Source organism: Hemitrygon akajei, chromosome 1, assembly GCF_048418815.1.
Source record: "Hemitrygon akajei chromosome 1, sHemAka1.3, whole genome shotgun sequence".
Classification (NCBI taxonomy): domain Eukaryota; kingdom Metazoa; phylum Chordata; class Chondrichthyes; order Myliobatiformes; family Dasyatidae; genus Hemitrygon; species Hemitrygon akajei.
The window spans coordinates 39,377,607-39,390,599 of record NC_133124.1 but is presented as its reverse complement, the minus strand read 5'-3'; the positions used below and the strand labels follow the sequence as shown (position 1 = coordinate 39,390,599).

The following is a 12,993-nucleotide window of genomic DNA, read 5'->3' as shown; positions in this document are numbered from 1 at the left end:
ATCGATTGTTAGGGATAAGATTACGGAGTACCCAGAGGCACATGACAAGACAGGCCAAAGTCAGCATGGTTTTATGAAAGGAAACTCCTGCTTGACAAGTCTACTGCAATCCTTTGAGGAAATTACAAGCAGGGTAGACAAAGGAGATGCAGTAGATGTGGTGTACTTGGATTTTCAGAAGGCCTTTGACAAGGTGCCGCACATGAGGCTGCTTAGCAAGATAAGAGCCCATGGAATTACTGGGAAGTTACTAGTATGGGTGGGGTATTGACTGGTCGGCAGAAAACAGAGAGCGGGAATAAAGGGACCCTATTCTGGCTAGCTGCTGGTTACCAGTGGAGTTCCACAGGGGTCGGTGTTGGGACTGCTGCTTTTTACAGTGTATGTCAATGATTTGGACTATGGTATTAATGTATTTGTGGCTAAACTTGGCGATGATACAAAGATAGGTGGAGGAGTGGGTAGTGTTGAGAAAACAGGGAACCTGCAAAGTGACTTAGATAGTTTAGGGGAATGGGCAAAGAAGTGGCAAATGACATACAATGTTGGAAAGTGTATGGTCATGCACTTTGGTGGAAGAAATAAATGGACAGACTATTTTTGGATGGGGAGAGAATTCAAACCGCAGAGGTGCAGAAGGACTTGGGAGTCCTTGTGCAAGATACCCTAAAGATTAACCTCCAGGTTGAGTTGGTTGTGAAGAAGGCGAATGCAATGTTGGCATTCATTTCTAGAGGTATAGAATATAAAAGCAAGGATGTGATATTGAGGCTCTATAAGTCACTCATGAGACCACACTTGGAGTATTATGTGCAGCTTTTGGGCTGTATTCCTTGGAGTTCAGGAGAATGGGGTGGGGGGGGGGGGAATCTCATAGAGAAATTCCGAATGTTAAAAGACCTGTACAGATTAGATATGGCAAAGTTATTTCCCATGGTAGGGGAGTCTAGGACAAGAGGGCATGACTTCAGGATTGAAGGATGTTCATTTAGAACAGATGCGGAGAAACTACTTTAGTCAGAGGGTGGTAAATCTGTGGAATTTGTTGCCACGAGTGGCTGTGGAGGCCAAGTCATTGGGTGTATTTAAGGCAGAGATAGGTAGGTTCTTGATTAGCCAGGGCATCAAAGGGTATGGGGTGAAAGCAGGGGAGTGGGGAGGACTGGTAGAATTAGATCAGCCCATGATTGAATGGCGGACTTGATGAACTGAATGGCCTACTTCTGCTCCTATATTTTATGGTCTTATGGTCTTTCCATATCTTATGGTCTTATGATGACTCAATGGCCAAATTGAACTTTAAAAGCTATTAGAAAACTTCAGAGTGCAAATTTCTCAAAGGCTGAAGGATTTACGATGCAGGGAAAGATAAAGATGTGGGAGTGAATCATACAGTCCAATACCTGGCCTCCTGCCTGAAAGAATTGTTGTGAGTGGTGCTTGAGAGAATATCATTCCACTTGACACTCCATATGGCTCTCTGAAGGTACAAGAGTCAATTAATCTGCTTTATAAAGTGTATGACAGGAGATGGTAGCTTCTAACATTACCACAACTATTTCTACTTCAATTTATCAAGATTCAAGACTGTTTATTATCATTTCCTGTACACAAGTACAAAGGAATACGTAATAGTTGTTACGGCAGATCTGATGCAGCAGAGAAAAACACAATAAGGTAAAGAACACAAGAATAATAACAAAAATATAATAAATACAAATGCATAAGATAGCTTATATACATAGATTGTACTGTATGTCCATAGACACGGGTGTCTATACATAAGGCGACTGACAGGAAATAAAACAGTAGTGACTAGATGTGTGAAGGGGTAGATTAGTGGGTGGAGGTGTTGATCAGCCTTACTGCTTGGGGAAAGTAACTGAGTCTGGTGGTCCTGGCATGTTTGCTACATAGCCTCCTCCCTTAATGAACTGGGACAAACAGTCCTTGAGCAAGGTAGGTGGGGTCCTTCATGATGTTACTGGCCATTTTCTGGCACCTTCCTGTATGTATGTCCTTGATGACAGTTAGGCTGTTGCTGGTGATGTGTTGGGCAGTATGTCTACCCACACCGAGCCTTCCCGTCCGGTGCAGTGTCTTTTCCGTAGTATGTAGTGGGGCAGCTTGATGGGATGCTGCGCATCTGTAGAAAGAGGCGTGTAGATGTGCAATGTCCAGCTCTCTTCAGCCTCCTCAGGAAGTCGAGGTGTTGATGAGCTTTCCTGATGGTGTAGAATATGTTCTGTGATGATGACATGTTGTGCGTGATGTGCACACCCAGAAGATTGGAACTGCTCACTGTTTCCACTGTTGTGCCATGGGTGTGAGTAGTACGAGCTGAAGCTGATAATCATCTCTGTTGTCTTGTTGACGTTCAGGAAGAGGTTATTTGCCTGGCTCTTCCACCTCCTATCTGTCGGCTCATCATCATTGGTGAGGAGCCCTATCACTGCCGTGTTATCAGTGAACTTGACAACATGGTTACCTGGATATTTCGCTGAGCAGTCATGTGTGAGGAGAGTGTACAGCAATAGGCTCAGCCACCGCCCGGGAGAGCAGCCATGTTGACGGTGATGTGGAGGGAGGAGTTTTTGTGCATCCTGACTATCTGAAGTCTGTTGATTAGGAAGCCCAACACTCAGTTGCACAGTTGTGAATTTAGCTGAGCAGCAGGAATTTGTTCACCAAGGTCTGTGGGACAATAGTATTGTGGGACCCTGAGGATCTGTGGAAACTGTGTGGTGGTTTCTTTCCAACTTACAGTCTTTTAACATCTTTGGACTATTTTTACTGTGCCCATGGTCAGTTTTTTTAAATCAATTATGGTATTGTCTGCACTGTTGTAACTATATGTTAACTATAACTATATGTAACTACGTGGTTTTGTGTAGGTCTTGTAGCTTTAGTTTTTGGTTTGTTGGGTGGTAGAGTTGGTCTTCTGACTTGGTGTGTCTGGGTAGTCTTGTTTTGTTTGGTGGGTTTGGAGCTCCTTTCCGGGAACGCGCTAAGATGGTAGCGCGATATTAATATGCAGCAGCCTCTCCGGACTCTGAATTTGGGGATTACCAAATGTTATGTGGATTTTCTGATGTAGTCTGTTTTGTCGTGTGCTATTGTGATATCGTTCTGGAGAACGTTGTCTCAATTTTAACTGCATTGCATTTGTGGTTTCTAAATGACAATAAACTGAAACTGAACTGAATTGAATGACAGACTGCACTTAGATCAGTTTTCTGACATAAGTGTCTTTGTTTTCTGGGTGTGTCAGGGCTTAGGGTCATGACAGATGCTGTGGCATCTGTTGGTAAGTGGTTCTGTCATTGACTTTGTGGCTGCAATGGAGTTTTTGATGTGTGCCATTACCATCTTCATGATGATTGGCAGTAGACAATTTGGTTCTGAAGATGTAAAGTTCTTTGATGATGATGCTGTCTGATTTGAAGCACGTGGGGACAGCAGCTTGGATGAGTGATGTGTTGAAGATGTCCATGAAGAGGTCAGTGAGCTGGTGTATACACTCCCTGAGTACTCAGCCTGGGATGTTATCTGGCCTGGGGTTTGCCTCTCTGCGGTGGGCTTCTCATGTCTGCCGCTGTCACCTGGGAGCGGTGTAGCTTTTGTGACAGATATTGTGTTTCTGACCCAAAATCACACGTAAATATTGTTTTTACAGCGTCAGGGAGGGAAGTAACAGTTGACACTGTTTTTCCTGGCATCGTCACCCTCAGTGCTCATACTGCGGAGATTGTTATTGGACAGGTGCACCTGAATTTTTTGAGCATAGAGGGTCTCAGCCCTCTTGATATTCTGTCACCAGACTTGAAGGCAGTATCCTGGGCTCTTAGTAGGGAGTGCAACTCTGCATTCAGCCAGGGTTCTGGTTGGGCCTTGAGATGACAGTTCTTGAGGTACCTTCATTATCTACACACTTACTGATGTAGCCAATGACAGATGAGGCATATCCTCAAGGTCTGTGTCTCCTTGGTCTTTGGTGACTTCCTCGAACATCTGCCAGCTAGTTTGTTCAAAACAGTCCTTAAGCATAGAGAGTGGTGAGTCTGTGGAATTCTTTGCCCCAGGCGGCTGTGGAGGCCAAGTCTGTATGTATATTTAGGGCAGAGGTTGATAGATTCTTGATCGGTCAGGGCGTGAAGGCATACGGGGATTGGGGCTGAGAGGAAAATTGGATGAGCCATGATGAGATGGCGGGGCAGACTCAATGGGCCAAATGGCCTAATTCTGCTCCTATATCTTATGGTCTTACAGATTGCCTCATTGGGCCATACAGTGATAGTCCTTTTTACTGGTTTCTCCATTTTCAGCAGCGGTCAGTGTGCTAGGATTAACATTGTGGATATGTGGTCAGAGAGGCCAAGATGCGGTGTGGGATGGCTTTGTAAGTACTGTGTCTGCTGACATAAACATGGTTGAGTCTGTTTGTTCCCCTAATGGCCGTGGTGATGTATTGGTGGAATTTGGGTAAAATGTCCTGCAGGTTCCCATGTTTGAAGTCTCCTGCATTTATGAAGAGATTGTCCTGGATACTTGTTTTGTAAAGTGCTGATGATAGATAGATAGATAGATAGATAGATACTTTATTCATCCCCATGGGGAAATTCAACATTTTTTTCCAATGTCCCATACACTTGTTGTAGCAAAAACTCATTACATACAATACTTAACTCAGTAATAATATGATATGCATCTAAATCACTAACTCAAAAAGCATTAATAATAGCTTTAAAAAAAAAAAGTTCTTAAGTCTGGCAGTTGAATTGTAAAGCCTAATGGCATTGGGGAGTATTGACCTCTTCATCCTGTCTGAGGAGCATTGCATCGACAGTAACCTGTCGCTGAAACTGCTTCTCTGTCTCTGGATGGTGCTATGTAGAGGATGTTCAGGGTTTTCCATAATTGACCGTGGCCTACTCAGCGCCCTTCGCTCAGCTACCGATGTTAAACTCTCCAGTACTTTGCCCACGACAGAGCCCGCCTTCCTTACCAGCTTATTAAGACGTGAGGCGTCCTTCTTCTTAATGCTTCCTCCCCAACACGCCACCACAAAGAAGAGGGCGCTCTCAACAACTGACCTATAGAACATCTTCAGCATCTCACTGCAGACATTGAATGACGCCAACCTTCTAAGGAAGTACAGTCAACTCTGTGCCTTCCTGCACAAGGCATCTGTGTTGGCAGTCCAGTCTAGCTTCTCGTCTAACTGTACTCCCAGATACTTGTAGGTCTTAACCTGCTCCACACATTCTCCATTAATGATCACTGGCTCCATATGAGGCCTAGATCTGTAAAGCTCTTGCAGTGCACCCATGGTACTTGCACTTGGGGAGTTGTGACAGTGGTGATGAATATAACAGCACCTGAACAGTTAATGTGGCCAGCGTTCAATTGTACGATGTGTATTTGCCACAGAACAGTGACTACCAGCTACAAATGAGCTTCAACACCAACCTTTGTTAGTGTACACACAGAGTCCACCTCCTTTAGTTTTGACAAATGGAGCTTATCTCTGCTTGAAGCAGAGTTATTGCATCGTGCTAAGATGCCAAGTTGGGCATATTGTTGCTTAGCCGCGCTTTAGTGAAAACCAGAATGCAGCAGTTTCTCATCTCTTTCTGTGCATTCATTCTCAGTCCCAGTGAGTCCATTTTATTTTCTAGTGAGTGGGTGTTGGCCAGGAAAAGTGATGATTCTGCTGGTCTGGTCAGGTTAGCTGTCAGCTAGTCTGGTACTCTGGCTCACTTGCCACATTTCTGCTCCCTCTCACACTGCCTGCATCTGCCACTTTGGCCAGGTCACAGGTCACTGCCACCAAATCTGGTGGCCATGGAATCCCTAGTCTGTTGAACATGACTATTAACTCTGCAGTCAGCAGCTTAGAAGTAATTTTGTCTAAGAGTATGGCCACGTTGTACTTGTGGAGCTTTGGTTGGCTAAACTTCCTGACTAGAAACATTGAAACATGATCTAAGAATTTAAAACTAGCACCGTTATTTGGAACTGGAGAATCCAGTGTGCCTTTGCTTGTTGCTAATTTTGTCTAAATGTCAGGCAGTTTATGGCATCTTAAATACTGAGAGCACTAGTATATTCTATGATGCAATGCCATGTAAGTCATGGGAAATTATGACTGAACTGCTACTGGAAAGTATTCCAACATAAATATTAGGCAGTTATTCAGCTCTCATTATCACCTCCTTAGTGTCTGCCTTTGCCAATACCATTTTGGGGATATTATTGGTCAAAATATATTGGGATTCAGGTCTGGACTAGAACACTTCATCTCAGCATCAATTATACCTGTTGTCATTTCCATGTAGACACATCAGCTCAAAGCTTCTGATATCACTTACTGTGATATGTACAGAGGAAGATCGGAGCAAAATACCAGTGCAAAAGCAATTGGAAGAAATGTCATAATATCCAATACCAGTTGGGGGAATAGCCCTTTTTGTAAAAAAAAAGAGAGAACTGGCCTATCAAAGGGATATTACTATTAAAGTCTTTGGTCTTAACACATGCTCAGACAAAATCTTGATCTTGTCAGGTTTTATATGTTGGAGACATTGTCCTGTATGTCCATCGGGCAGAAATGAAAGCTCTGTTCCAGGCCCTGTAATTTATGTGGTTTCCTCCTGCTAGAGAAGTTGTGCAGCATATTGCTGGTCCAATAGAACTGGTCTTGACCATCTCCCAATCAGGAAGGTGAAAGTGAAATGCAACAGTTAGAGAAAGAATATGTTTTATGACATTTTTTTCACCACTTAATAGATATCAAGCTGATTTCTAGATACTGAATTATTGTTTCTGAAATACCTTGGTTGCTCATTTGATTTCATTTTTAAAAAAGCATTTCAGAATAGTAGATGAGATAGTTTATCAAATTTGACTTTTCCATGGCATGTATATAGCTTTCAATTTCTACATGCATTTTGGTGAACTGACGTTAAAACATCCTGATATGATAACTATGCTATCAAGAAAAAAATCTTGTTTGACAGAACTGGTCCATGGAAATAGGTAAGGTATAGATAGTTCTAGTTTGATCAGTCTTGGATGGATATGTTGAAAACGACCTGAAAACATTCGATAACCTTGGCTTTTCCCTGTTACATCTCCCTACAGCTCATCGGCTTTGTCTATGCCTGCTATGTGATCAGCGTTTTCACTGAAGAAGAGGACAGCTGTAAGTACTGAAAAAACGCCCGTCTCTGGATCACTCCAGGGTGAGACATGACCTTTGTAATAAATTATTTGACATACGTTTAGACTACATTTCAGCAATTTCTAATTAAAGTAATTAGAACTTTCTTTCAGCAGCTATTTTTGGCTTTGCCGAGCCAATAATAAATCTCATAATATAAAGTTTAAATTTTTCAACACAAAGTAAGGGAGTAAAGGTAATAATTACCACTTATCTCTCAGATTAATGTTCTATGGGATACACTGGTTTTAGAACCTATGGAAAGCAATGTTCAAGATTACTTATTCTGAGTTACTTATTATAATTGGACAGGATTTGCATTCCTGGCTGGTACTTATTTCTTTCAGAAGATTAATTGCTTGGGTTACAAATTAAGATCAATTCTACTTTATTATTGAAAGTGCATTAAAAAATACTTACATGTTATTCCATTCTTGGTGGTGAGTTGGGTATGGTGCAGGAGAAGGTGTGGGAAAAAAAAATTTTGGAATTATAGGACAGAATTTTCAGCACTGGTGGGTTATAATGCAGCTTAGCTGCTCTTTAAACAGATTTTCCATTAGTAGATATGTATAAATTGACTGATCACCATTGCCCTTTCTCTCCCCCTCAGCAACAAAGGTCATGCATTTGATAAGATATTTACACACAATAAAAAAAACCTGCTCAGTTTTTTTGTGAGGGGAATTGCAACTGGGCTGCGATCCAAATCTCTGTCACTGAACAGTTCTTAGTTCAATTCATTAATTTTCCAAAGCAGATAAACACCCTCTAAAATAACCCAGCTGAATTTAGAAAAATGCAATAGTTTTCCACATAGTGAGCAGCTAAAATGAAATAGTTCAATGAATAAAGTTCACAGATATGTTACCTATCTGTTTATTAATTATTCCAGGAGGTTCATTAATGATGACTGCAATGCGTTCAATGTTGCATGTCATCTGCATGGAAGTGTGATCGAAAAATATCAGGATTTGGGAGATGGCCAAATCTTTGAACTTAATAGTTAAGTGGGAAAGAAATATGCTACTGGAAACGGCTACTTCCAATAACTGATTTTTACTATTTTGGACAAGATGAATAACATAGTAAGACACAAGATGCTGGAGGAACTCAGCAGGCCAGGCAGTATCTATGGAAAAGAGTACAGTCGACGTTTCAGGGTGAAACCTATTCTACTGAAGGGTTTCGGTCCAAAACGTCGACTGCACTCTTTTCCATAGATACTGCCTGGTACCGAGTTCCTCCAGCATTTTGTGTGCGTTGCCTGGATTTCCAGCATCTGCAGATTTTCTCTTGCTTGTGATGGAGAGAAAGATATGCTGCTGGAAATAGCTGCTTCCAATGACAGATTTTTAAAATTTTGGACAAGATGAAAAACATAGTAAACCAGGATGAGCTTTGTAGATGTTACTTACGTGGCCTTCCAGAAGGCACCCGATAAAGAAGCAATTAAAGCTGGTGCTTATGAACTTGAAGGCTAATACTTATTTTAAAAACAAGAAAAGGGCTTAGAATTAAGTTCAGTTCAGTTTCAGTTTATTGTCATTTAGAAACCACAAATGCAATGCAGTTAAAAAATGAGACAACCTTCTCCAGAATGATATCACAAAAGCACACGACAAAACAGACTACACCAGAAAATCCACATAAATCCAGTGAAAAATTGTAGATGTGGGCTTGGCACTCACTATGGGAAGGAGATGGGAAGGAGGTGACTAGTGGGGCCTCTGAAGCCTCTGTTTCTGCGGCTGTAACTATTTCTGAGCTGCTTTAAATGGTTAGATAACAAGCCACAATTCTGGGCTGCTGAGTGGCAGAAATAACAGCATTAGTAGATTAAGTCAATAAGCAACATTGTAGTAACTTGGAACAATGTGACTTCAGCCCAAACAAGGATGAAATACGTTCCAAAGGACGAAATGCTAGAAACTGCGTTAGTTCAAAGAGGCTTGGGGACGCAGGTAGACTGAACGTTGAGCTGCAATGGGCAAGTACAGAAAATAATCAGTAAATGATAACGTGGTATTTTTATTGGCCCTCATGTCTAGAAATCTATAGAACAAGAGGGTAAAAAAGTTATGCTGAAAACTTTTAACCATACCTGGAGCTATGAGCTGTCTGGTATTACAGGGAGTGCAGCACAGATTTTCTGGAACAATAGCCTGGATTAGAAATATCCCTACAAATGTTTCTTCAAAACCCCACTGGTAGAGAATTGCACACTGTGAAAGGCCTACGATTCCATGCGACTGCCTTTCCATCACTGTGGTGTTAAAAGGCATACACTCTGCACTCACCTTACAAGTAGTGGGAAAGGAGGTAGATTAATGGGGAGGTGTTTTGGGGATAGGTGTTAATTTGTAGGGGCATGCCGGAGAGCTCAGGACTAGGAGGACAGTCAGGACACCGTGAGGATACGAGCGTAGGGCAAGAGATTTGCAGCATCTGCTGCAAGGAGGCACGAGATCAAGATTGGAGGTCACACTGGAAAAGGGAGAGTTGAACATTTGACGGGTCAGAGTAGCAGAACCTTTTTACATGATTTAGAGTTCTATCCAGATTATCCTTTGGCCTTAATAGTCACATTCTTACAGATACTGATTGCAAAATTTCAACAGTAAACCCAACCACCTTCCTCAGGCACAGCTTAGTCAAATGGCAAGTCCCACTGGAGACAACTCCTTATATACTCTCTTGAGTGAGCAGGGCTTGGGTGGGACTTAATGATCAATCCTGATTGGCTGGATCTGAATTGCTTATTCCTGATGGGTTAGTTTGAATAGTCCTTGTGTAAAAGGACTTAGGAGTCCTCATTCCCCCAAAGGTTGGTGGTGAGGAAGGCAAATGTATTGTTAGCATTTATTTTGAGAGGACTAGAATATAAACGTAAGGATGTAACGTTAAGGCTTTGGTTAGAATATTATGAGCAATCTTGGACCCCTTATCTAAGAAAGGATGTGCTGACATTGGAGTGGGGTCAGAGAATGATTCCAGGAATGAAAGAGTTAATGTATGAGGAGCTCTGGGCCTGTACCTGCTGGTGTTTAGAAGAATGAGAGAAGATCCCCTTGAAACCTATTGAATATTTAAGGGTCTAGATAGAGTGAATGTGGAGAGGATGATTCCTGTTATGGGTGAGTCTAGGATCAAAGGGCACAGCTTCAGAATAGAGGGACATCCATTTAGAACAGAAATGAAAAGGAATTTCTTTAGTCAGGTGGTGTTGAACCTGTGGAACTCATTGCCACAGATGACTATGGCGGCCAAGATGTTCAGTAAATTTAAAGCAGAGGCTAGTAGTTTATTGATTAGTCAGGACATCAAAGGTTAGGGGAGAAGGCAAGAAAATGCAGCTGAGAGGGGTAATAAATCAGCCCTGATAGAATGGCCTAATATTGCTCCTATGTCTTATGGCCTTAAGGGAGCAAAATGGGGAATGGATAAAGAATGGGGGGGGGGGGTCAAAGGAATCGATGTCCACACTGTCAGACTGGAGGCAATCCAGATGGAATCTGAGGTGCTGCCCCTCCAACCTGACAATGGCCCACCTAGCCTCCCCCCTCCTCCTCACCTGGTTTCACATATCATCTGTCACCTTGTTCTACTTCCCCTCACCCACACCCCCCAACGTTTTTATTCTGCTTCTACCCCTTTCCTTTCCAGTCCTGATGAATGATTTTAGCCCAAAACGTCAACTGTTTATTCCCCTCCTTAGACCCAGCATTTTGTGTAATTCACTGATTAGCATTGGTTTTGATATCAGTTCCTTGACTGCTGGAACAAGCAAAAGGATCAAATGTTTTATTGCTTTTCCAATGAAACTGTTGATGTACCCATGTTCTGACTGTATCTCATCAAATCCATTTTCATTTCCCATAACATCTAAAGTAATGTGTGTCTTGATTCTCTTCATTGCTTGGCATAAGTGAGTGAACTGGATATTCATAAATCCAAGCTACTGGTCTTCCAAGGTCTTAGCTGAGTGTCAATGAAACATAAATTCAGGACCAGTTCTCATCTAGCTCCAGGTTGTACCTTCGACCTGCTGCATGGGTGAGTGGCCACTGGAAACAGCCAGCAGAAGAGCTGCTCTTGCTATCCCTTAACAGCATCATTATCCATGTCTTGCTTCTGTTGTGCCATGAGCATCAGATGCTCACCCTGCACCACTGCTTACCTGTGAAATGGCCATCCTAATTGTACCAATTTGCCTCATAGTCAAATGCAATTGGTTACAAAGAATGCTGAACTTTGAAGAGAAGGCTCTCTACACTGTGCTCATTCCAAGTCTCGATGCCCAAAACCTGTTCCAACTTCCAGAATAACTTGCAATGTTTTTTAGATACCTTAGTTTGTCCTGCATGACTTGGGTGCTTCCCAATGTCCTTTATCCTACAGCTGTTTATCACAATGCTGTGCTATTTCCTTTGAACTGGCCCCCAGGTATTCCTGTCAATCTGGTCAATTTTACAAGTTGCAGTGGTGACTGCACTCTACGTGAGTCCAGTCTCTCTCTCTCTCAGTCACCAAGATCCATCAGTGCTGGATCCTCAAGGAAACTCCCAGAAGTTTTCACTTAGTGTTATATTGTTTTTATCTCCCCATTTCCAGTGCAGACACCCATTTAAAATAAATGAAGTTCATTAAGATAATGGATAAGGGAAATGCTATTAGAACCTATTAAGTGTTACTCCGCTAAAATTGTTGTTAGTGATGTCACGCCTACTGAAATTTATTTTAATGGCTAATGAAAGGAAATTTTATTCTATCTAATGTGTCATGGTTAGTCAAAAATCAATAAGGTTCTTTATCTGATAAAAATCAAAGTCAATAGCTTTGAAGTTTTAAAGCATACATATGGAGAGAATGTACTTTAGCAGTAAGATGTAATCTCCTCTATTTATTCCAGGAGGACATGATAGAATTTGTAGAACATAGAACAGTACAGCACAACATTAAATCCTCTGGCCCATGTTGTTGTGCTGAACTAGCTAAATTAGTAATCAAATGTCCAAATAAATCAACCCCCTCTACCTGCACAATGTTCGTAGCATTTGTTCCTGTATATCATGTGTGAATCTATAAGCCTCTTGAATGCCTCTATTATATATACCTCCACTACCACCCTTGGCATCATATTCCAGACATCCACCACTCTCTATGTAAAAAAAGAAACATACCCCACACATCCCCTTTGAACTTAACCCCCTCCCTGTGACAGATCTAATAAGCACCTTTGCACAAAAAGTGCTAAGTGACCATAGTTTTTCCTTGGTCATAATCCGTGTATCATAACATTCCCTCTCCTTAAATGCACGTCCTTTGGTATTAGAAACTTGAGCACCAAAGGGAAGGATACTGTCTGTCCATTTAATCTGTGCCTCTCATAATGTTATCAACCTTTATCAGATCTTTCCACATATATAGTGGAGTATCCACTACTCCAGAGAAAACAATCCAAATTTGTCCCGCCTCTCCTTGTAGCACGTGCCCTCTAATCCAGGCAGCATCCTGGTAAATGTCTGCTGCACCCACTCCAAAGCCTCAACAATCTTTCTAAAATGGGCCATCCAGAACTGAACACTAGATGCTTCTAACAACACACACAAAATGCTGAAGGAACTCAACAGGCCAGGCAGTGTCTATGGAAAACAGTACAGTCGATGTTTCGGCCTGAAATGCCAACTGTGCTCTTTTCCATAGATGCTGCCTGACCTGCTGAGTTCCTTGGCATTTTGCGTGAGTTTCTTGGATTTCCAGCGTCTGCA

The 12,993-nt window shown here is 42.0% G+C and overlaps 1 protein-coding gene across 4 annotated transcripts in view; it reads left to right on the top strand.

Moving 5' to 3' along the window:
* nkain4 (sodium/potassium transporting ATPase interacting 4) overlaps nt 1-12,993 on the top strand; it is a 518,494-nt gene that overhangs the window by 469,396 nt on the left and 36,105 nt on the right. For 3 of the 4 annotated variants that reach the window (XM_073041668.1, XM_073041695.1, XM_073041686.1), the window contains exon 5: nt 7,144-7,204. In XM_073041668.1, the coding sequence (XP_072897769.1) occupies nt 7,144-7,204 (61 nt within the window). Of the gene's footprint in view, nt 1-7,143; nt 7,245-12,993 lie in introns of all 4 variants that reach the window. The other variant, XM_073041677.1, reaches the window with a different exon arrangement.